This window comes from Lotus japonicus, chromosome 1 (assembly GCF_012489685.1).
Source record: "Lotus japonicus ecotype B-129 chromosome 1, LjGifu_v1.2".
Taxonomy (NCBI): Eukaryota; Viridiplantae; Streptophyta; class Magnoliopsida; order Fabales; family Fabaceae; genus Lotus; species Lotus japonicus.
The window spans coordinates 94,845,759-94,869,711 of NC_080041.1; the positions used below are offsets into that span (position 1 = coordinate 94,845,759).

The 23,953-nt window shown below is 35.3% G+C and overlaps 4 protein-coding genes and 1 non-coding gene across 5 annotated transcripts; 4 read left to right on the forward strand and 1 right to left on the reverse strand.

The window, feature by feature from the left end:
- The first annotated feature begins 1,077 nt into the window (after positions 1 to 1,077).
- On the forward strand, positions 1,078 to 2,574 carry LOC130728012 (soyasapogenol B glucuronide galactosyltransferase-like). Its single transcript, XM_057579331.1, has one exon. The coding sequence runs from the start codon at positions 1,078 to 1,080 to the stop codon at positions 2,572 to 2,574; it is 1,497 nt and encodes a 498-aa protein (XP_057435314.1).
- A 1,973-nt stretch (positions 2,575 to 4,547) lies between these two features.
- LOC130712973 (soyasapogenol B glucuronide galactosyltransferase-like) lies at positions 4,548 to 6,038 on the forward strand. The gene has a single exon (XM_057562785.1). It carries the CDS (start codon positions 4,548 to 4,550, stop codon positions 6,036 to 6,038), a length of 1,491 nt encoding a protein of 496 aa, XP_057418768.1.
- A 7,636-nt stretch (positions 6,039 to 13,674) lies between these two features.
- LOC130732261 (CASP-like protein 4B1) lies at positions 13,675 to 16,037 on the forward strand. Its single transcript, XM_057584350.1, has 3 exons — positions 13,675 to 14,157; positions 14,280 to 14,415; positions 15,668 to 16,037. The coding sequence occupies exons 1-3, from the start codon at positions 13,886 to 13,888 to the stop codon at positions 15,857 to 15,859; spliced, it is 600 nt and encodes a 199-aa protein (XP_057440333.1). The 5' UTR covers positions 13,675 to 13,885; the 3' UTR covers positions 15,860 to 16,037.
- A 409-nt stretch (positions 16,038 to 16,446) lies between these two features.
- LOC130728013 (probable WRKY transcription factor 33) lies at positions 16,447 to 19,907 on the reverse strand. The gene is made up of 5 exons (XM_057579332.1): positions 19,581 to 19,907; positions 19,350 to 19,481; positions 17,807 to 18,396; positions 17,180 to 17,341; positions 16,447 to 17,057 (listed from the first exon to the last, which is right to left on the reverse strand). The coding sequence occupies exons 1-5, from the start codon at positions 19,782 to 19,784 to the stop codon at positions 16,691 to 16,693; spliced, it is 1,455 nt and encodes a 484-aa protein (XP_057435315.1). The 5' UTR covers positions 19,785 to 19,907; the 3' UTR covers positions 16,447 to 16,690.
- A 2,539-nt stretch (positions 19,908 to 22,446) lies between these two features.
- Positions 22,447 to 22,518, forward strand: TRNAQ-UUG (transfer RNA glutamine (anticodon UUG)). Its single transcript has one exon. It is a non-coding gene; the product is annotated as a tRNA-Gln (tRNA).
- The last annotated feature ends 1,435 nt before the right edge of the window (positions 22,519 to 23,953 follow it).

Genomic DNA, 23,953 nt, shown 5'->3' on the forward strand with positions numbered 1-23,953 from the left:
GTTAAGCTCTTCCCAAGCCTCGCTCATAACAGGTTTAGAGATGTAGGGAGGACAATATGAAACCCAAACCTAAACATGTCGTGTTCGGAGAACACGCGGGAACTCGTACCCTCCTGAATTTTAAATATTTTATTTCATAAAGCAAAGACATTTTAATGTATATAAATAATTTACGAAAATAGTTTAAAAAAAATTAAAATATAAAAAGTTTAAGAATTAAATCATATTTTTACTAAAATATGAGTTAAATATTAGGGTGCAATATGTATTTAGGGGTGAATTAAAATCTGGTCTCTCAAAAAAATTTCATAGCTTTTAGTCCTAAACATTATTGACATTTTTCTACTTTTGCTCTCTCCTTTTGCTTGTTCTTCTATTTGGGCTTTTCATTTTTATAGATTTCTAGAGACCCGAGGGAAGTTCTTCAGGGAAGTTAGCCGGTGTCGTACTTTTTGTAGCAGTTTTTAGTATTAGCGGCGATTTTTAACCGCTGCTATTCATTCTTGGTTTAGTGGCAGTTTAGGCCGCTGCAAAATGAACCAAGGGACTAATTTCTTGAGATTAAAAGCTATGAATTTTTTTAGTGGAATGAAATCCAATTTACTTCTATTTTCAAGAACTAAAAACATATTTAACCCTAACTATTTTATTTGACTACTATTATATTTAAATTATGTAGCTAGTATACTGGGGCGGGTTCAGGGTGGGTATTAGCTATCCTAAACCTGTTCCCGTCCCCGTCTCTTCGAGTTTGGGTTCGTTTTTTCAAAAAACCTGGTCAAATCGGGGCTGGGGTCGAGGTTACATGCGGGTTCGAGTTTAATTGCCATGCATAAATGGAAATTTCTTCTTTTGATTTAGGTCCTATCTTATGAATGAAAGGTTCTAGAGTAATTTACCTTTGATGTTTTATTTATTTGTTTGTTTGTTTTTTAAAACTAGGATTGAAAGAAACCATTCTGTATTTCATAAACAGAAACTTCTCTCATCAAGATTAAACAACGCACAATACCTCCTCAAGGATCAGAACAGAACAGATATATAGCATATATATCCTTCTCATATATTGCAAAAGAGATGGAGTCTGAATCCCCCCACCAACTGAATGTCATTTTTGTTCCATATCCAACTCCTGGACATATGATCCCCATGGTGGACACAGCAAGGCTATTTGCAAAACATGGTGTTAGTGTTACCATTATCACAACCCATGCAAATGCCTTAACATTCCAAGAGGCCATAGACAGTGACTTCAGTTATGGATACCCCATCAGAACTCAAGTGATCCAGTTCCCTGCAGCCCAAGTTGGACTCCCTGAAGGGGTTGAAAACCTCAAGGATGGCACTTCCCTTGAAATGTTGGGTAAAATCAGTAGTGGAATAATTATGCTCCAGGATCAAATTGAGCTTCTATTTCATGATCTGAAACCGGATTGTATAGTGACCGATATGACTTCTCCTTGGACTGTCGAGTCAGCTGAAAAACTAGGAATTCCAAGGCTTTACTTCTACAGCTCAAGCTGCTTCTCCAACTGTGCCAGTTATTTTATCAGGAAGTATAGACCTCATGAGAAATTGGACTCTGGTACCCAGAAGTTTACAATTCCTGGTTTGCCTGAAAGCATAGAGATGAGTCCTCTGCAGCTAGCTGAATGGATAAGGGCTAAGAGTGCTTACTCAAGCTATTTTGAAGCAATGTTTGAATCAGAGAGCAGAAGCTATGGGACAATATACAATAGCTTTCATGAACTTGAAAATGATTATGAGAAACTCAGTAATAGTGCAATAGGGACCAAATCTTGGAGTATAGGACCAGTTGCAGCTTGGGCTAACAGAAATGATGAAAGAAAGGCCAATGGGGGAACCATTAGGGACCTTGAGAAAGAGCCAGAGTGGTTAAATTGGCTTGATTCTAAGAAAAATGAGTCTGTGTTATATGTCAGTTTTGGAAGCCTAACCAGGCTCCCTCAAGCTCAGATTGTTGAAATTGCTCATGGACTTGAAAATTCAGGACATGATTTCATGTGGGTCATTAGGAAAAAAGATGAAGATGGAGATGGAGAGAGTTTCCTGCTAGAATTTGAACAAAGGATGAAAGAAAGCAAAATGGGCTACATCATATGGAACTGGGCACCACAGCTTCTCATATTGGACCACCCTGCCATTGGAGGAGTTGTGACTCACTGTGGTTGGAACTCAGTTCTTGAAAGCTTGAATGCTGGTTTGCCGATGATCACATGGCCCATGTTTGCAGAGCAATTTTACAATGAGAGGTTGCTAGCTGATGTTTTGAAGATTGGGGTCCCAGTGGGAGTGAAGGAAAACAAGTTTTGGACCAGCATGGGTGAAGAGGAAATAGTGAGAAGGGAAGAGATCTTGAAGGCTGTGGTTCTTTTGATGGGAAGTGGCCAAGAGAGCAAAGAAATAAGGAGGAGAGCAAGAGAACTTGGTGATGCTGCCAAGAGGACTATAGAGGAGGGTGGACACTCATACAACAACTTGATTCAGTTGATAGATGAGCTAAAATCACTGAAGATATCTAGTGCACTTGCCAAAAGTAAACTAGATGATTGAAAAAGAGCATTCATCTTGTGGTTCTATTAGGTGCAGCTGGTGATCAATGATGTTGTTTGGTTTTCTATCATGATGAACAAAATGGATGTAGTTTTGAAGCTAATAATAATTTTACAGGGATCTAGAATTCAGCTAAGCAGCTATTACTTGTGGATGTGTCACTATTTGATATAAGATTTTGAGAAATAGTAATTTGTTCTCCATATATTTAGATAGAGGTGTTGTAATTTGTTCGACCTAGTATCAACACTTTTCTACTTTTGCCCTTGGGTTTTCTTCGAGGATTTTCCTCGTAAAATGTTGTGTCAGATTCTACTATTTTATAAGTAATTTTAGTTGTGTGAAACTATCCCTACCCAACATAGTTTGTCAATGCATTCTTTTCCAATATTTAGAAGGAAATGACAATATTTTATTGGAGTTAAATTAAGGCCCCGTTTGAAAAAACAGCTTAATTAAGCGCTTATGCTCATAAGCGCTTATGACATAAGCGCTTAGTCATAAGCTATATTTTAAATTTTATTGAAATAAATTAAAAATAAGTTGTATATAAGCATAAGCTGTTTTTCATAAGCTATCCTGAGTAGCTTATGAAAATAAGCTGAAAATAGCTTATGGCAGACCATAAGCTGTTTGCATAAGCCCTCCCAAACACCGACATAAGAGTTTATGCTGTCAGATAAGCTCAAATAAGCTCTTCCAAACTGGGCCTAAGTCCATCATGCGAAACATTTACCAGATTATCTAGTCATGTGAGATCTATTCATGTGAAATGTATATTTGATTGTGATTCACAATGTGATAGTCACTTTGGATGACAAAGTCATCACATCAATAGATTTAGAAATGAGTAGTTGATATTTAATAAGCAATTAAGCATTGAAGTTTATTATACTCTTTTTAGTATATGATCTCAATCTCAACCGTTGATTTCAATCAACACTTTACTATCCCAAAATCTTATGTTGTTGGGTGAAGATAAATGAATGGTTTTAAATAAGGACAAAACTTAAGTACAGTTTCATATATGTTTTTACTGTTGTCCAATTAAAATATAACACATGAGCTAAAAAAAGAGAGGTTGAGCTTAAAACAGATAAAATATTAAGAAAGTATGTCTTAAATTTGCATTGGACAACAGCAAAATAAGTTACTGCATCTAAGTTTCTTCTTTATATTATACTTCTAAACAAAAAAATATAAATTATAGGCCTATAGAATAGTGGAGGCCGGATAGAAGGAATCACTTTGGCTTACCCTCGAGCATGAGCCGCCCTTTAAAACACAACTTTAGAATCCCTGTGTTGATGGTATTCGAAGTTTTCTGATGTCGACCTCTATGAAAATTTAGTTTCCCTTGTAGCAACATTGAATATCCATGGCTTGTTTCTTTTATGCTTCCAGCTGTTCAAGTAGAAAACAAATATTTATTTATAGTACAAATGAAACTAGGTGACATGAACAACAGAACAAGAAGTTATCCAAAGCCTGCAAGGCATCAATAATCTTTTTTCTGTTTTGATTTTAAAGTTTGATATTTCAAACAATTCTGTTGTCTGTCAAGAAACAGAAGCAGACACTGACATGCTTTTGACTCTCTCAACATAAAATATGCTAGCCAAGTTTTGAACCTTCTATTTAATATTCTAACCGTTCTTATACCAGCAAATACAAGAACAAAAAGAGGAGACAAATGCCAGGACTGTTAAAAAACAAATCACCAATATAAAATGATTCTGCAGACCAGACCAAGCAGAGGCAAATGAAACAAACAAATCCAATTGAGAACAAGAACCGGCTTAGTGATAAAATTAATTGCAATGACAAGCAAAGAAGGATTCCTGTTCAAGTCATATAAAAAGAATATTACATACCACTTGAAACATGCATGAGAAAAGTTGCAAGAGAGGCTCAGTCTCTGATTGTGTTTGGAAAGAAAAGTGAGTAGTTCTAACTACTAATATCAAATTATCATGAAGATAGAGTCTCAACCGCACCAACTCCATGTCATTTTTCTGCCACATTTAACCCCTGGCCATATGAACCCCATGGTAGATACAGCAAGGATATTTGCCAAACATGGAGTTAGTGCTACCATCATCACTACCCCAGCTAATGCTTTGACATTCCAGAAAGTTATAGACAGTGACTTCTCCTCTGGATATCCCATCAGAACTAGTTTGGTTCAATTCCCTGCAGCCCAAGTTGGTCTCCCTGAAGGGGTTGAAAACATCAAAGCTGGAACTTCCTTAGAAATGCTGGGTAAAATCAGTCATGGAATAATAATGCTTAAAGATCAAATAGAGCTCTTGTTCCAGGATCTGCAACCGGATTGTATAGTCACAGACATGTTTTATCCTTGGACGGTGGAATCCGCTGCAAGGCTAGGAATCCCAAGGCTGTACTATTACTCCTCAAGCTACTTCTCAAGCTGTGCTGCTCATTCTATCAGGAAGCATAAGCCTCATGAGGGGCTAGTTTCTGATGCCCAGAAGTTTTCAATTCCTGGCCTTCCACATAACATAGAGATTACCGCTCTGCAGCTAGAAGAATGGGTAAGAACTGAGGATGAATTCACAGATTATTTGAATGCAATATATGAAACAGAGAGCAGAAGCTATGGAACATTGTACAATAGCTTTCATGAACTTGAAAGTGATTATGAGCAACTTTACAAGAGCACAATGGGGATCAAAGCCTGGAGCATAGGACCAGTTTCAGCATGGGTTAACAAGGAAAGGGGACAAAATGGAGACCTTGCAGTAGAGTCAGGATGGCTGAATTGGCTTAACTCAAAGCAAGATAGTTCTGTGTTGTATGTTAGTTTTGGAAGCCTAACCAGGCTCACTCAAGCTCAGATTGTTGAAATTGCTCATGGGCTTGAAAATTCAGGTCATGATTTCATATGGGTTGTTAGGAAAAAGGGTGAAGATGATGAAGGAGAGAGCTTCCTGCTAGATTTTGAGCAAAGGATGAACGAAAGCAACAAGGGCTATATCATATGGAACTGGGCACCACAGCTTCTCATATTGGACAACCCTGCAATAGGAGGAGTTGTGACTCACTGTGGTTGGAACTCAATTCTTGAAAGCTTGAATGCTGGTTTGCCGATGGTCACATGGCCTATGTTTGCAGAGCAATTTTACAATGAGAAGTTTCTAGCTGAAGTCCTGGAAATTGGAGTCCCAGTTGGATCGAAAAAGAACAAACTTTGGACAACCGCCGGTGAGGATGCGGAGGTGAGAAGGGAAGACATTGCAAAGGCTGTTGCGCTGTTGATGGGAAGTGATGAAGAGAGCAGGGAAATGAGGAGGAAAGCAAGAAAACTTGGTGATGCTTCCAAGAAGACTATAGAGGAGGGAGGATCCTCTTACAAAAACTTGATGCAGTTGATAGATGAGCTAAAGTCATTGAAGGCATCAAGAGTACTTGAGAAAAACGAGATAAATGAAAATGAAGACTAGTCCTAGTGCTTCTGGAGGTGTAACTAATGAAGGTCTCAAATAAGATGGAACAACATCCAAGTATTTTCTTTTGAGAAATTGTACTTGCACAATTTAAGAGAGAGAAATGAAGGAAGAAAGAGTCAAACTTTTTGTAAAATGTGTTGTATGAATCCATAGTATGAATAACAAGAAAACTTGGTGCTGTTGCCAAGAAGACGATACAGGAGGTTAGCTCCTCTTACAAACTAGCTGATTGGTGTAGAAAACTGGTCACGGTGCTTCAGGAGGTGTGGCTGATGAATGTTTTAAAAAGGATGGAATAACAACATCCTACTATTGTCTTTTAAAGCTAACCTCTATGGGGATCTGGAGTTCATCAAACTTGCGGTATGTTATGGTGATTTCAGCATTTGCCAAGCTATTTGCAGAGTTACAAGTTGGAGGAGTGGTGCAAGATACAAACACTATCGAAGGCAACTTTATTTGAAACTAGATTCTACGTAGAATCGGAGAGGGGTTCAAAATCGGATAATCGTATAATCGTAAATTGAATCGTAAGATTCTACCATAAATAGAAAAACAAAAAAAATAGCATTGATATCTTGTAAGTCACATCATTTAACAAAAATTGGAATAAAAATTCATCAGATTAACATCCATATAAGTCATAATCTCAATCCAAAATCATAAGAGTACTAGAACATGAAATTAAAAGATGAAACAGAGACGTTGAAGAATGAAGGAAAACAGAGCATGAATGCGTGATTCAATTCACTCTACTATGAGTGAATTAAATAGGCAATTAGAGGTATGAAAACGGTCAGATGGGTTGATTTTTCAAAATATACAATCAGTTATTAATTCTTGTCAATTAACCATTCAAATTTGGCAACTACAATCAATTAGAGCTTCAATTTTGAAATCCCCTAAATGCTGGGTGGTGGGTTGTTTTTTCCACAAAGTCAAAAAACTCTCTAGTTTCCCCAATTTTAGGAATCAGCTTCAAAAATTAAAAAAAATACTAGAATCGTAAGATTCAATAGGATTTTACGATTTTACGATTAAAATATAAGATTCTACGGGATTCCACCAAAAAAAGATTTTGCATGCGTTTTGAATCGGAACAGTGCTGCAAAATCGTAAAATCTTAGGATTTTGCGATTTTGCTATAGATTTTGCCAACATTACTTCTTTAAACCTGGAGAAACTTTATTACTTTTGAGATCGAGAATTTTAGTTATGTGTTGAAAGCATGAAATTTTATATAACTCCTTAGTAAATAAAAAGGCTATTAAGGTATACTGCTGTCAATAAAATTTCTGCCCTCTAACTTAAAGATAAAGTGAAGGAATAAATCTTAAATCTAATTGGATCGCTAATGATCGGGGAGCGACCAAACTACCCTAGAAGTCGGGGGTAGGAAGGAGGGACGCGTGAAACTGCGACGGCTGGAGAAGGTGCCGAGAGGGGCTCCTGCAAGGGACTCCAATGCTAAAGTAAGTAGAGGAATGAGAGTGAGTGAGTGAAGAGATGGATAGATGAGTTACCTTTGCAAAAGGGGGGAAGTCCCCTTTATATACCAGTAGAAGGATTAGGGTTGGAGCCATGCAACGTCATGCATGGCTCGTACCTGGTTCATCTGCGGCCGTTGGATCCCCTGTTACTCCCTGCCGTAAAGCAGCGATCCAACGGTCCAAGGTTCCTTGGGATCCCTGCTCCAACCGCTAGTGTCGTAGGGTGGTTGGGCTAGGTCAACCCCTATGTGGTGGGACTGGTGGTTGTCCCGTACTGAAGGGGGGCCCACCTGTCGGCCCTAAGTCAGTCGAGAGGGGTCGTGCCCGTCCGGTTAGGTGGTCGTCTCCTGATTGTCGTGTCCGTCTGTAACTAAGGTTTCCCATAACTGTAGCCCCCCAGCTCAGGTTCACTGTTTCCGTGAAGCATGAGCTTAAGGGCGGCGTAGCCGGGAGGGGGTTGTCGGGGTTCCCGTAACAGGTAAAATCCTAACAACGAAACGGTAGAGAAAATAGGATAAAGGATAATTTTTTGGTATTTTTACTATATTAAAGATAAAGTGAAGGAATAAATCTTAAATCTAATTGGATCAGTAAAATCCTAACAACGAAACGGTAGAGAAAATAGGATAAAGGATATTTTTTGGTATTTTTATTATATTAAATGGAAAATAAAAGACACAAGAAGCTTAACCTTCTTCAAAAGGGCAATTCCCTTACAATCAATAATTAAAAGACTTAATTCTAACCTAAGGAGGGTATTTCTATTTATAATAAACTAATCCCGATAAGATAAACTTAACACCTAAGAAATAAAGAAATATACTAACCAAAATAAAAGATAACATCATAATATAAAAAATACTTGAAATCTAAAATATAACTCAACCGCAAAATAAATTATCTACTAAGATAGACTTTAAAACTAAAAAGGTAAATATAAAATAAATCTAAATCCCTAATAACTATATCCTAACAATACATGCCTCCAAATAGGAGTACCATTAGGACAAGGTTCCTTTTTAGAGAGTATTGTTAGGATCTAATTATTAGGGATTTAGAATTATTTTATTTTTTTCTTTTCAGTTTTTTAGTCTATTTTAGGAAATCTTTTATTTTGGGTAGAGTTTTCTTTTAAATTTAGAGTATTTTTATATTAGGAAGTTATCTTTTATTTTGATTAATAAATATACTTAATTTCTTAGGGGTGAAGTTTATCTTATTAAGATTAATGTATTATAAATAGGAGAACCCCTAGGTTAGATTCATGAATTGAATTATTAAGTTGTAAGAGAATCGCCCTTTTGGAGAGGGTTATTTATTTTATTTTCCAGTTTTTATAATAAAAATACCAAAAAAATATTCTTTATCCTCTTTTCTCTACCGATTTCTCTGTTAGGATTTTACCGATCCTAACAAAATCACTTTTTTTTGTACATTATCTTAGTAACTAGATGAACGAAGGGTTAATACTTAATTGAGAGAAGGTTCATACTATGTTCAGGCCTGCAATCATTTATAGAAATGAGTTTATAGGCCTGCACAAATCTTGTAAAATTTAGCTAAAGATGAGCAGCATGCAGCTTTCGCAAAGTAACCTATTTACCTACACATGTCCGAGCAAGAAAATTTTAGCTAGCAATTTCTAAGTAAATAATATGACAAACTCTACCACTAAATTTCAACAGGTGACATAAGAGGGAAAATTCAGGATTTCAGTGAGTATCCCCTGCATTCTAAATTGCATAACCACCCAAAATTTCCAGGTTGAAAATTTACAGTAATATATATAAAAACAAACAGAATATGCACAAATGTAAAGAAAGTTCAATCAATTCTCAATATAGATGCATACTTTAAAAAGAATGCATAATTGGATGTATCCCCTGGATTCTAAATTGCATAACCACCCAAAGTTTCCAGGTTGAAAATTTACAGTAATATATATAAAAACAAATAGAATATGCACAAATGTTGTAAAGAGAGTTCAACCAATTCTCAATATAGATGCATACTTTAAAAAGAATGCATAATTGGATGTATTTGCTGGTTTTTAACTTTGAACCTAATAGAATGTTATGAATCATTGATTAATCTCTTCAGTACAAGATGCTTTATATACAATGACTTGAGACACTAACAGAATAGAAGCAACTCACTTTAACCTGTTTGATAGCAGCTGCAGTATAAACTAATTGACTAACAAACTGTTAACAGCTGTGCAAACTAACTGACTAACAACAGAATACTAGCTATCTCTAGTAGCCCCCTGCAAACTCAAGGAGGGTGACAAAATTGAAAAGTGTACCTTGAGTTTGTCCCACGTGCCCTGCGAGAGGAGTGGCGCGTGGCTGGCTTCTCCGGCGGCGGAGCGGAGAGGAACTGCCAATCTGAGTGGTGCAGTTCCGTGATGGTGGTTTGGTCCTAAACCAATCACTTTCCAGTGACCGACGGCTGCAGGTGTGTGGCTTCCTGTATGTAGAAGAGGACTATGGTTCCAATAAAAGGCAAAGTGACTTAGGCAGAACTCAAGCTGCGGGAATTTTCTCAGCAGAAACGGAAACTGATGCTGTAAAGAGCTAGGGTTTGAGTGCGGAAGCAGAGCCCCCATGATCGGGAGCTCTGATACCAACTTGAGTTCATCATGCTCTCATTGCAGGACCACAAAGGATCGGGAGCTTACAATTGTTCTCAAAGACCCTAGATCAAAACTACCTGTAGGGAAGAAATGAACAAAGGTTATCACTCCACATTACAGAAACAAATCCTCAGAGTTGCAATTATACAATGTAAACTTGATGGACAGATGCAGCAGATAAATTTATTATTGGATTGAAGTCCCTTATACACACTGGTTGACAAGATCCTTTTATTTTCTCAAGATTTTCTTAGGACATCAACTGCACTATTTTGGTGCAAAGGTCTAGGTAGGTGTTTAGTGAACCATCATTTTGGTCCCCAAAAGAATAGGAGCCAGCCAAATTAGACCCTAGAAGTTGGAAATTATGAAATTAGTCCAGACAAGATTTATCCATTGGTCAAATCAATCCTCACATTTGCATTTGTGACCGTAATACTAACAGAAGTGTTTATATAACACGTTAAGAACCATTTTATCCCAATTACTATTGTCCAATTTAGCTTAATAAATTAATTTTCAAGACTTCTATCTACCAAAGTTCTAGGGCCATTGTCTCTAAGATTTTCCAATCCTGTTATCCCAATTCCTAACTACTAATTTAACATTGCATATGAAGTAAAATTTCAAGCTTAAAATTTCAAACATAATCATACTCAAACAAGTGGTAACAGTTTTAGCGCAGCCTGGAGAAAGCAATGAGCATAATCACCAGCCATTGCATAAGATGACAAATATTATAGCCAAATGATAAGAGATTCCCATGAAAACTATCAATTCCTGTTAGAAATATATGCCGGATAGCTGCTCCAATTAAGCAGAGCACACGAACAACAACAATGGTACCGGAAAAGGAGTGTTTCGATAGAGCTTTATACAAGATTATAAATATACCCACAAAAAGCAAATCAGGCTACTATACATCACAGTCAAGATGTTCTACCCTAGAAAACTGAATACTCACTCAAAGTAAGAGTCAACCTCCAAAGAAGATGCCTAATGAGAAAATACCTTGTCATTTCGCCTAGGTGGTCTATCGGGAATAGATCCTGGCTTGAATTTTGAAGCTTCATGCCTTGCCAATTCAGGTCGAACAGGACTATTACTTTGAATGAGAATCTGTTTGAGGTCATAAACGACTTCAGTGTCACAAAGAGTCAGGAATGTTGTGGCCACACCCATCTTTCCTGCACGACCAGTACACCCCATATGATGGGTGTATATTTCAATTTTCTCAGGCATATATAGTTGGCAATCAAAATCTCACAGCCCTTACTCATCTTAAACCCTTGCTCCTCAATTGACTGCCCACCAACAATGGACACCACATTAACCCGAGAGATATCGCGCAAACTTAACAGTCTCATCCTCAATCTGCTGCACGAGCTCGCGAATAGGAGCCAGGACAACAGCATAGGGGCCCTGAGCTTCATTCTCTTCACTAATTGGGGGAAGCATGGCAATGTAGCTCAACATTGGAAGAACGAATGCAGCGGTTTTCCTGGAACCAGTTTCAGCAACTCCGCGCTGCTGAAGACCAAGGGGATAGCTTCTGCTCGCGGCGGCGCGTAAGCCGCGGCTGAGCCTCGTTAGGGTTCTGGTACAGAGGGTTCATGTACCAGAGATATAGTCGGAGGATGGGAGGTTGCCGGAGAGGAGCAGTTCATGGCGGCGGTTCTGGTCGGCGATTACTTCCTGGCGGCGTTTAAGGGCCAATTGTTGGCGCTCTGCTTTGGTGAGGAAGTTTGGCTTGTGTAGGGTTGAGGCCAAGTCCTCGTTTGGGCGTTGGTTTCATGGTTTTCAATGAATTAACAGCCTGTTAACTAAAGAAGTAACAGAGAGAGAGAGAGAGAGCTTGGTTAATTGAGGAAGGGAAGGAAGGTGATAAGAGGGGTTCAATCCAACTTGCTTGCTCCACAAGTAACCAAAGACAGCATGGAGATAAAATTATAGAGGTGTATAACCCCCAATATATGAATCACCAGGCTTTTGTATTTTTTTATACTAGTGTGTTTTAAAAATTTCCAAATCTAATCTAATCTTTTTTTGTGTTAATGAATGTATCATCACAGGCTCACAGCCGGTAGTCGTAAGATTAATCTCTCTAACATACAACACATTTATTTTCACCACCCACACTGTTGGGAGTTGGGATGATGAGCATCGAACAAGTTTGGGCGTGTTTGAGCCAATTTCAATTTACTCGACCAAAATTGAAATGTGCATATCTTAATCTGTGATCGATCATGGATTGGTTTCGGTTCTATGAATTTGGGCAATGTCAGATGGCAGGTTATGCGGGCGGTTTGGGGCAGGTTTGGCCACCAATAAACAAAGAGAAGATCAAACAAAAAATAACCACAAAAGAAGATGCTAAAAATTATTGAACAAAAATAAATACATAAATGAAGATCAACTAAAATCAAAGAAGAATACATGAAGAAAAACACACAGAAAGACATCAACCAAAAATACAAAGATAGAACCAATTGCTCACAATCACTGAAGTGCTTACCAAATATAAAGAAAGATCTATCTCTCCAGCCTTTCCCTGGTTCCCAGCAAGCTTCTTCATCGGCTTCCTCCTTGAATCGGATCTGAGGGCATCGATCAATCAATCTCTCTAAGGGCCATGCCAAATAGATTCCATCAAACTTCAAAGGTCAAACTCAAAATTTTAAAGTATATGATCCCTTCAGCATGACTATAGGAGAAATAGTGCAAGAGAGGAAGATCACTTCAAAGGTCAAAGCTTTCAAGAAACGAACCGCAGTAGAAAATTGAGAGAAAAGATGTGGAGAATGGACAAAGCCACAAAGAAATCACTTCATAGGTTATGGAGAGAGGTGAGGTGAGAGTGGCTGGCTGCGGCGCCTACTAGGGTTGGAGAAGACAATTTTTTTAGGTTTTCAAGTATTATATTGACCGGTACCTGAGTTCAATAAGAAAAATAAAAAAAACTTAAGGCCATATATGTATTGGTTTTCAAACTGGATGTCGATACCCGAATTCGACCATGACAAATTGTCTCTATTTGCAGTTGTGTTTTTATCTTAGCTAGTGACCCGGCCCAATCAACGCGTTAATGTTTTTATATTGTCTAATAGCTCAATTTTAGGTCAGGACATGTAATCTTGCTCAGCTCTAGTTGCGACGAAAAACAAGTCAAATCATTTGATACCTTTTATGCAAAGTTAAATGTAATATTATGATGATACTAACATATTATTTTATACTATGTATATTACTTGAGTTTTAATTCATTCATATTTCATTATGTTATATAGTTTTCTATTAATTCACTTCATATCTCTCTTCTCTTTCTCCGTCTCTCTTAGCGTGTGAGTTTTCATATCGCCCCATTTGTTTTTCATGACTATAAAACAATTATGCAGCATTTGTTTTTCATGACTATAAAACAATTATGCAGCTTTTCATCGCTTATCAACTATGGAGCATACAATGCAACAAAGCACGAGAGTAGCTGGCAATCAATGTATTCACGCCACGTCATCATTAACTTCCATAACGAATTTACAGACATCGACACTAAAACAAACAAAAAAAACCAATTCACACGGAAAAAAAAAAGACTCAACAAACTTTGGTTTCTTCTTCTCAATTCACATTCATTCTTTTCCCTTCAATTCACTTTGTTCTTATCTGAATCACTCCGAAATCTACGAACTCGAAGGCTACGAGGAATCGCTTGAGAGATGTCGTCGACTATGGAGGAGGAGGAGAATTCAACGCCAAAGATACATGTACAGACTCCGCCAATGGCCCCCGCCGGGGACCGCCAGGCTCCGGCGGCTTCCACCGGCGGAGTTGGTGGAATCCTGAGGCGGTGGAGGAGGGAGGACTTGTTGAAGAGAGGGTCATTGGGTTTGCGAGGGATCGCCCTGCTTTTCTCTCTGATCTCGTTCATTGCCATGGCTAGCAACCAGCACGGTGATTGGAGGGAATTCGACAAATATGAAGAGTACAGGTAGGAAAATTGCGACCCTTTTCATGATTTTGGATGGAGATTAATGGGTTTTGATCAAAATTTGATTTTTATGTTTGGTGTTCATGTGGGGTGGTAATGATATTTTGATATGATAATTGTAGGTATTTGCTGGCTATTGCGATTTTGTCCTGTCTGTACACTGGAGCTCAAGTGTTCCGTCAAGTTCATGAACTTTCTACAGGAAAACAACTGATTCAGCCCAGAATGGCAGCTATGATTGATTTTATTGGAGATCAGGTTTGGCATTGCATTAATTCCTTTCTTCTAATCACATTGATTTTAATGATGCTATATTTTTTAACCTAAATCTGGAGTGAATTTTCAGTAGTTCATTAGGACTGCATCCTCTAAGAGTTATCTTTTTTTACATTTCAAAAATTTAAGAAGAGGAAAAAAAAACTTCACATTAAATAACTGCTGCTATATTGAAAAGGGTGTAGTACACACTACAGAAGTACCTAGTGAGGGAGTCATTAACTAAATTCAGGGTGTTGAGGTTGAATTCAGTTCCAAAAAACTACCATGTATTTTTTGAGTGTAAGGAGTTTAAATTGAGAGCAAGTCTCAGCGCAACGGTAAGGTTGCTACCTTGCAACTTAGTGGTCACAAGTTAGAGCTGTGAAATCAGCTTCTTGCAAAAATTCAAAGTAAAACTGTCTACATTAGATCCACAAAGTGGGTTCGGCCCCTCCCCGGACCTCGCGAATGGCGGGAGCTTTATAGCATCAGGTTTACCCTTTAAGGAGTTAGATCCCTTAAGCATGTGGTCACACTCCCCGGAGCCTTTCATTTTTATACTAGTTCTTTTTTTGTTGATTTATTTTTGGAAGATCCTAAAATTAATTAATGGTGTCGACATGATGCATTGCAATATATTGTATTAATTTGTTGTCCCTTTTAGTTATGGAAGACTCAACTTTAGCCTTAGTGGTTGAGGCTTTGAGTTATAAGTCATAACCAACGTTGAACAGGTTGGATTGGAAACCAGACACTTCTCTCAGAAGTTACCTCTTCAGAGGAAGTTAAAATGAAAGCTTATTTAACTTCCAGTCTTCGATTAATCAATTGTAAGAACTAGAGTTTTCTAAGGACAAACAACTTTCAGTGACGTTTTTAGTGCTTCAATAATACAATTACAAGGGGGCAACGTTGATTGACCTTAATTTATTATTTTGGAGAAGTTTGAGTCCATTGATGGGACCACCATATAATGTAGATGACCTGTGGGTGGGTGGAGGAGAGGCTTCATTTTGAATAATTCAAAGTGTTAGATAATAACAACAGCAACAAAAGCCTTATCACATTAAGTAAAGTTGGCTATCTGGATCACATGGCGTCATTGCGCTCGGATAAAAATTCAAGGCTTTAGACAAAACTTTATATTCAAAACCATTATGATTGGCTCTCAATCATGTTATGTGTGATTCTGCAAGATTATGAAATGCTAGGAACTTGAGTTTAGTTTGATTGGCAATGTTTTGTGTTGCAGATCATTGCATATCTTTTGATATCGTCAGCTTCTTCAGCAATTCCAATAACAAATAGAATGAGGGAAGGAGCAGATAATATATTCACGGACTCTTCAGCTTCAGCTATTAGCATGTCCATTTTCGCCTTCTTGTGTCTTGCATTGTCAGCTCTCATTTCTGGCTACAAACTATCAACACAACCTTATATCTGAACTTCCACAAAATCTACCTATTATTGTTTCATACTTTAATTTACTTCTCAGTAAATAACATTTATCTGTATATCAATGTTAAGAAAAAGGGGGTAAGGCAATCTCTCCCTGATTGTGTATGTTACAGTAAGATATGATATTGATTTCATCTATGAAAACAAATAATATTTATTTTTTTCTTCTTAAATCTGTTTGTTGACCATTATGCAGTACGTGGTGGATGCATTATTCAAGAAGTCAGCTTTATTTTTTTCCACACTCTGTCTAGTGATTACTATATGTATAACATCTTGACTTTGTTCAATTCAACTTTCAACCTTGGACCTGAGAATTTTCTTAAAAATTTCTTAATCGTGTAAACTTTGTAAATTGTGTTTCTTTTCTTGTTGTCTTCAAAGTTATGTTAAGGATTTTTTTTAGGGCTATCAAGGTCTATCAACTGAAAAATGATCATAATCTCAGTGATGAAGTTGGTGCAAATTCATCATAAATCATCTAATGAAACTAAAAATAGAAAGATCATTGTAGAAATTGCTGCACAAGAACATCTGTTACCAGGTACTTGACAATTGTAAAGACTTTCAAAGTCCAAAGAAACCTTTTCTTCCATTAAATTAAATACAACAAAAGAATAACAGTATTCATCAGTCAACTCATTCTTAGTATCTGCTTGACAACATTCATTGCAGCTATATTTTCTATCACTATGGCTGTAGTGCCAAGTAACCATTCATGATTCTTTGGTTCTATTCTGCTATGCATAACTAAAATCCTACATTCTATACAGAAACATATCCAATACAAACAAACTATAAAGTTGTGGTCCCAAATTTAGAAACCCTTTGATAGAAATGACTGAAGGAATGAGCTATCCCTCCCAAAGCTTCCAGGACTCTGCAATATGTTCTGTGGATATGATTCTTGATTTCCATTTTCTGGAAGCTTAGTCTTATAAACTGAATTTGTGAAGCTAGATGCACTATTATTATAACAGCTCACCACTGAGGGCTTTATAGGTGCTGATACGGTGCTGTTCAGAGAATTTCTGTTCATGTTATAACCTGCACTACCGCGTGCAGCAGGTACATCATGGTTGTGCTTCCCTTCATAAGTTGTGATAACAGATTTGATATCATGTGCGGCTCTCTCAACGTGTTTTCTCACTGAACAACCTTGGGCTGTGCATTTGTAATAGCTCCTGCAGATGCAATATTTTGAACAAGAGATAAAGTTAATTTTGATGTTGGTAACAACATGAATTGCAATACTTATAAGTTAGAACCATTAACTAGAGAGTCTTTGTTGCCATCAGTTAATTACCTTGCATTTGGGTTTCCCTTAACTACTTTCTGTCCATATTTCCTCCACCTATAGCCATCATCAAGTATATCAATTTCACTTCTAGTTTGAACAACAACTCTAGGTTCCTTAACAGTTCTACTCTCTGAGGCAGAATAGCTATCATTTTCATTATCTCCCTTCCTGCAACAAAGAGAATCATAGTTAGTACCCATTTGGATGCAAAACAAATAGCACTTATTGGAGCTTATTTAGTGCATTTTCTTGTAGTTAAGCTCCAATAAGCCAGTCTCCAAACTGGCTCTTAGAGTAAAAGCTATAATATAAAATCATTCATGTATCTTCAAGTAACAGCTTAAGCTTTTGGAACATGGTATCAGAGCTTTAATAATCAAGTTCGCTAGAATTCAATCCTTGTTGCCTTAAATTATTCTAGTAAAAAAGTTGATTTTCAGCACAAGGTAGATGGTCTGTGCAGTGTCCGCGCTACAAGCCTGATGGGCTCTTATGTGAGGCGGCATGTTCAAGCTCTATTATAAAACCATTCATGTGTCTTCATCCAACAGCTTAAGCTTGTGAGATAGTTGGTTCATGACATTTCATTCTAAAATTATGAAAAATTATGAATTAGGTCATTAGAGATCATACCATCTTTTGGCCTCTGGTCCAAAATCATCATCATTTCCTCCAGAATAACTAGTTTGTGATGTTTGCGCCGCAAAGTCTTCCTCTCCTACAGATGCTGAAGAATCTTCTTGTATATCAGAAATAACTGAGTTGGTGCATGAAGAAGAGGGTTGATGAAATTGTTGAGAGCTTGTTCTTCTCGTAGACTGGGGCTTGGGGTGGTTATGACTTCCCTTATAGACTATTTCAGTAATTTCTCCATCCAAAGACCTCTCAACTTTCTTCCTCATTGAGCAACTTGGATGCGTGCATTTGTAATAACTGCGTGGATTTTCGCTACCTTTTACTTGTTTTTGCCCATATTTTCTCCAATTGAACCCGTCTTCTGATCTCCGTTGTTCTCTAACAGACTGAGGTGCATTCGTGGAGTTGGAATAATGAGACCCAGGAATTGAATTGCTATGCATTTCTGGTTTGCATGGTAACATTTCTGAGGAAAAGCTCTGAGTTTGTAAATGGTATTCTGCTTTTGTTGCTATACATTCACTTGAAAAACCAGTTTGCTTTATAGGTTCATTGAATTTCCATAAGTCTTGTTTCTTTGGGGGTTCCTGTTGTTCATATAGAACAAATATTTAGAATAAAAATCCAAATATATGACATGAATAACGAGTTCCAACTTCCAAGGCATCAAGAAACTAGACCTTGTTTTTCTGTGAATATGCTGCTTTGATAATCATTATAATGAAGATTTTAGTTTGTCAAAACATAGAAACATAAACTGACATACTTTTAAGTAAGGCATTTTCAACTTAGAATATGCTAGTCAAGTTTTGAACCATGTTTTAACTATTCAAACTTAGTTTATAGCAACAAAAGTAAAACAAGAAGAGAAGAACAAAGAAGAAGGCAACGACAATTCAAAGGGCCATACAAAACAAGTAAACAATAAACTGACCCCACAAGCCATACAAAGCATAAGCTAATTAAAGAAACATAAATGCTTATTTCCGTGTTTGGAAGAGTTTATTTGAATTTATCTTCTCACACACATGCTTATGCAAGTATTTGATTAATCTTATGAAAATAGCTTATGAACTTCTTATAAACCACTTATAAATTATTCTGAGCTTATCTTCATAAACTGCTCGGATTAACTCATGAGTACACCCTTATGTCCACTTGTATGCTATTTTGAGCTTGTTTCAATAACTTTATGAGGTTAGCTAAGACTTTGAACCAGTTTGGATGCATACCAAAGATCATTTATTGTAGCTTATCTAATAATTTTTCTAGTTGATAAGCTCCAATAATTATGTATCCAAACTCGTTATATGATAAGCGCTTATGACAATAAAACGCTTCATTAATCAGTTTATCCAATTGCACTATATTTTAAAAATTGCAGAGAGATCAAGGACCGGTCTCCTAGTGTCCTTAGTGATCAAACAAATAACAAAGACACACAAAATAATACTTGTTTAAGCCAATTGGTCAAATTTCTTTTAAAAAAAATAACTACTATTTTCCGATGCATAAAAAAAAATATAACAATAGTGCTTACCTCTTGAAACATGCTTGAGGGAGATTGGAAGCCAGATGAAGGCTCTGTTTGCGTGTGGAAAGAGAAGTCAGAGTAGTTTTTCCCATCCTCCTTTTCACCAGTAAAACTCTCAGTAGCAGCAGATGCAAAAATCTAAAACCATAGAAAAGAGAAAAAACCCACAATCAGTGATGGCCCAAAACATTAAACTACACTTGTTAATTAACAAAGGGTTCATCTTTTGTAACTCACATTTGGAGAAAACAGAGGTGAATTGAAGAACTCAGTTGGGCTAAAAGCCAAGTAAGAAGAAGGAGAAGTTGGTGAGGGAGGTTGAACAGAGTTGAATTTGGGAACTTGATGATTAGTTTCAGAAGTACCCCAGTTATTAAGATCATCCATGGTCATGTTACTGTTGTTTGATAGCATGTTAGTGAAAGAAGATGGTGTCCTCATGAATTGGGTTAGGAATGAAGATGAAAAGAAAGGGTTTGAATGAATTTATATTGGGGGCTGGGTAGGAGGAGACAGAGAGTCCAAAGTGAGTGATATTGGAGAGAGAGAGAGAAATGATGCATGATTATATGGTAAAAGGGTTGCAGTCACAAGCAAAAGTCTTGGATGTTGCTTCTCAGAAGCTAAAGATATGTTTGACCGTGGAAAACCATATTGGGTCAAGAGTTGTGGGTTTGACTCAGCTCCATAATTGCCTATACCACCATCACCTTTGATATAAAACTACATTTATATATTATTTTCCATTTTATTTTCACTTATTTTCTCTTTTAGTTTTCACTTTTTTTAACACTTTACTCATCATATATATTACTAGTATATGGAATAAAAATATATATTACTAATATATTTATGAAGCATGAAATTAGGGGCGGAAGAACCGGGGTGGTTTATTGGTGTCGTTGTGCCCTTCATCTTTTCAATTTTTAATTGGTTATTATGCATATTTTTCTTATAGCCCAGTGATAAACGTAATATATATTATTAGGTAACTTATATACTTTAGAACACTTTAGCGCAACAGTACTCACATAAATAATTACTCCACTCATCCTGGGCTAGAATCATGTTTACACCATTTAATTTAATTGGACAAAAACAGCTAAAAAAATGAAAAGTGCTCTAAACAGGTATCAAATTGTGAAGGTTTATATGATAAGACTTACCACTAAGCTAGGCCCAAATACATTGTTGTATTTGACGATTTATTTTATTTATACATATAAGTAATATCATAGAGAGACAAACACATTTTTTAATTTAACATACTTATGAGTTGGTTAGTATCTCTTATACTCAAACTAATTATATATTTATTCTTCTTTTAAAAAAAAAGTCAATTATATGAATTGAAAAACACATGTGGAGTCGCTTAGATTTTTGTTGGACAAACATATGTTTGATATAATGAAACCTGATAAAATGAAGGATAAAATATTGAATATGTGTATAGAAGTTATACGTAAAAGTAATATTTTATGTTAAATGTGATGAGAGAAATATTGGGAATCAATGATACCCTTTGTCAGTCCTTACAGCTATGAAAAGCTATGAAAGAAAATTGTTATTTTTCAGCTAAGTTATTATCATTCAGATGTTTCCCGATATCTTAATTTAGGAAAAATGTGTACTTTATAACAATGTTTTTGTGTTTAAGCTAGATTGATATGTCTTGTTTTGGAACTTCCTATTTCAATAGTATCTATATATAGTGATCTTTCTCTACAACGAAAGTTGTTAAAACTCGAGTTCGCAAGATTAAAGATGATCTTCTTAGAAATGTATTAGATGTATATAATAAGTGAGAAATTGTTCAAAAATCATAGTTGATGCAATAATAAATAAATTTAATTTATTATTTTTAAAGAATGAAGAATTCAAATAAATTTTTGTATTAGTTGATGCAATATTCAGTGAATTTTATAGTCTTTCATTTTGACTTCTGCAATAAAAAATTCTTAAATACACCATGCTTTGGTATGACACAAATACCAAAGTTTATCTCATGGTTGGTTTATGATGATTTTACAACTCTTCTCCAAATATGGCTAAAGAACCTAAAATTCCACTTGTATAATGTTGCTAAAGACCCATTCATTTACACTTTATTTTATGCTTCATTTTATTTCTACTTATTTTTCATATTCTCTCAACCACTCTTCTTTTACTATCACATTATTCATCATATTTTTTATTTATCTCTCCTTTTACATCCCTCTTACTATAATGTAAGTGTATGTAAATGAAATGTGCGCAAAACATTATGAAAAACTTATTTATCACTTTTTTTACATCCTCTTATAGTGTTAGTGTATATAAATGAAATGTGCGTAAAACATTATGAAAAACTTATTTATCTCTTTTTTACATCCTCTTATAGTGTGTGTAAGAGTATATAAATGAGTACTTTCAAAAAAAAAAGTGTATATAAATGAAATGTGCGCAAAACATTATGGAAAACTAAACTAAAAAAGTAATTAATCTCAATTTATTTTGTATAAATCTCAGATGAAAAGATAAGAGAGAGTGAAGCGGCTCGGGGCGGCTTGAGGAGGGATGTGTTATTGGAATGTATTCCCTGTCTGTCTGATTATGTGGCGCAATTGTCTCAAATTCTACCATCAATCAATAATTGGACCGTTTTATGAGGGTAGTTTCAGTTCCTTGTTCATTTGGGAATTGGTTCAATAATTTGAGACATTTCTTTTTTTTTTTCCTATAAAAAATAAAGTTTTCTTGCTGGGTTGAGTTTCTGAAAAAGATAATGGAAAAAAATGTGAATATGTTGGCGGTACAAGGAATGAGCTACATAAAATAAATATGAATATATTTATAAAATTCCATAAAATAATCAAATAGTTACTATATAAATGTCCTATGCAAATTAGTTAATTTTTAATATAATAAGATTGTATTTTATTTTCATTTTCAGAAATTTGACACTTTGTCTTTGTAGAAAGTGTGTGTATAAAACATTTTATATTACCGAAAACCTTGTAGTTTTTAATATATAAATTAATGCGTAAAGGAAAATATCAAATCAGGTTCTATGGATTGTAATGTTTTATATATGAATTATTATATAAAGGGTAACATCAAATCGGGTTCTATGGTGTAGTGGTTAGCACTCTGGACTTTGAATCCAGCGACCTGGGTTCGACTCCCGGTAGGACCTGTGTTTTTTTTATCATTTATTATTTTATAGTTGAGAGTGAAATAAATAATTAATTGACGTAGAAAATAAGAATAATACTAGTATGTATACCCGTGCCGATGCACGCGGGACATATTTCCAAGAATTTAATAATTTTTTTTTAATATATAGAATTATTTATTTTGTATGAATGAACAAAAAATCTAAATATAATTTATTGTGTTTTTAATTTGTTTATGATATAATAATACAATATTTGTATGATTTGTTTTTTATCCTTTTATTTTCGTTTTTCATATCTTCAAATAAGATGATAGAAAATATGGATTACATATTAAATTACATTTTTTTACACTATATCATTGTGATTTCCTAAACTCTAAATAAATACGGATGTGTATTCAAAATTTAAAGAATGCAATAATAATATTCTCTTATATAAAATACTATGATATATTTATGAAAAAGCAAGAACATTTAATTAAAAATCGCAAAGCATATCTCTGGTGGAAAAACACCACATTCCGTAAAGCATACAATTTTTTTGGATATAAAATTCAATCAATCTAATTGTTCACCACCAAGATAAATAAAAAACACAATAATTTTTTTTTTCCATAACTGACTTCTGGTTGGTTTAATTTTTCACAAATTTAACTCGTTCATGACTCCAACATGAATAACATGTGGATCAGCTTTATGAATCCCGAACCAAACATAATGATTCTCTGTAAGGTTATTCGCCTTTATGAATTTCTTTCACCCCTTCTTCAAAGTGCATTCAGACTCTCGCCTTAAGCTCCAAGCCAATGATTCAACTTTTGTTATTTTTAATTGAAAATATTTTAATGGGAACGTTCTTCCCCGTCAGGTCCTATTTTCACAATCAAATTATAATGTTTCTGTAGATCTACTCCTAAAAATATTTAAAAAGTCTATATAAAAGTATAAGTTATATTAAAAGATCTTTACTATCATACTTTTATTCCCTTTTATATATATATTTCCTATTAAAATTTATGAAAAACACAACTTAAAATATTTAAGAAATATATTAGTTTAAATATATGGATTATTCCCTTTAAATTTGTTCTTAATATAATGATTTTTTATATAAATAATAAATAAATAAATACAATTTAATTTAATGTTTAATTAATATGATTATGATATCTTTTCGATGTACCAAAAAAAATATGATTATGATATAAAAATTGAATATATAATAAATTGCATGATTTTATTTTTTAAGTTCGTTTTTCCCATATCTAAATAATTTTACATAATTTACAACATATAGAAAATGTGATATTTTTTTGTACATCAGACTCATAAATTGCACCATCCAGGAATTGATTTTCGGACCTCCCCCCTCACCCATAAAATAATAATAGAATTTGCTCTTTTCTTATTTTTAATTGAAAATATTTTAATATAAACATTCTTCACCATCAGA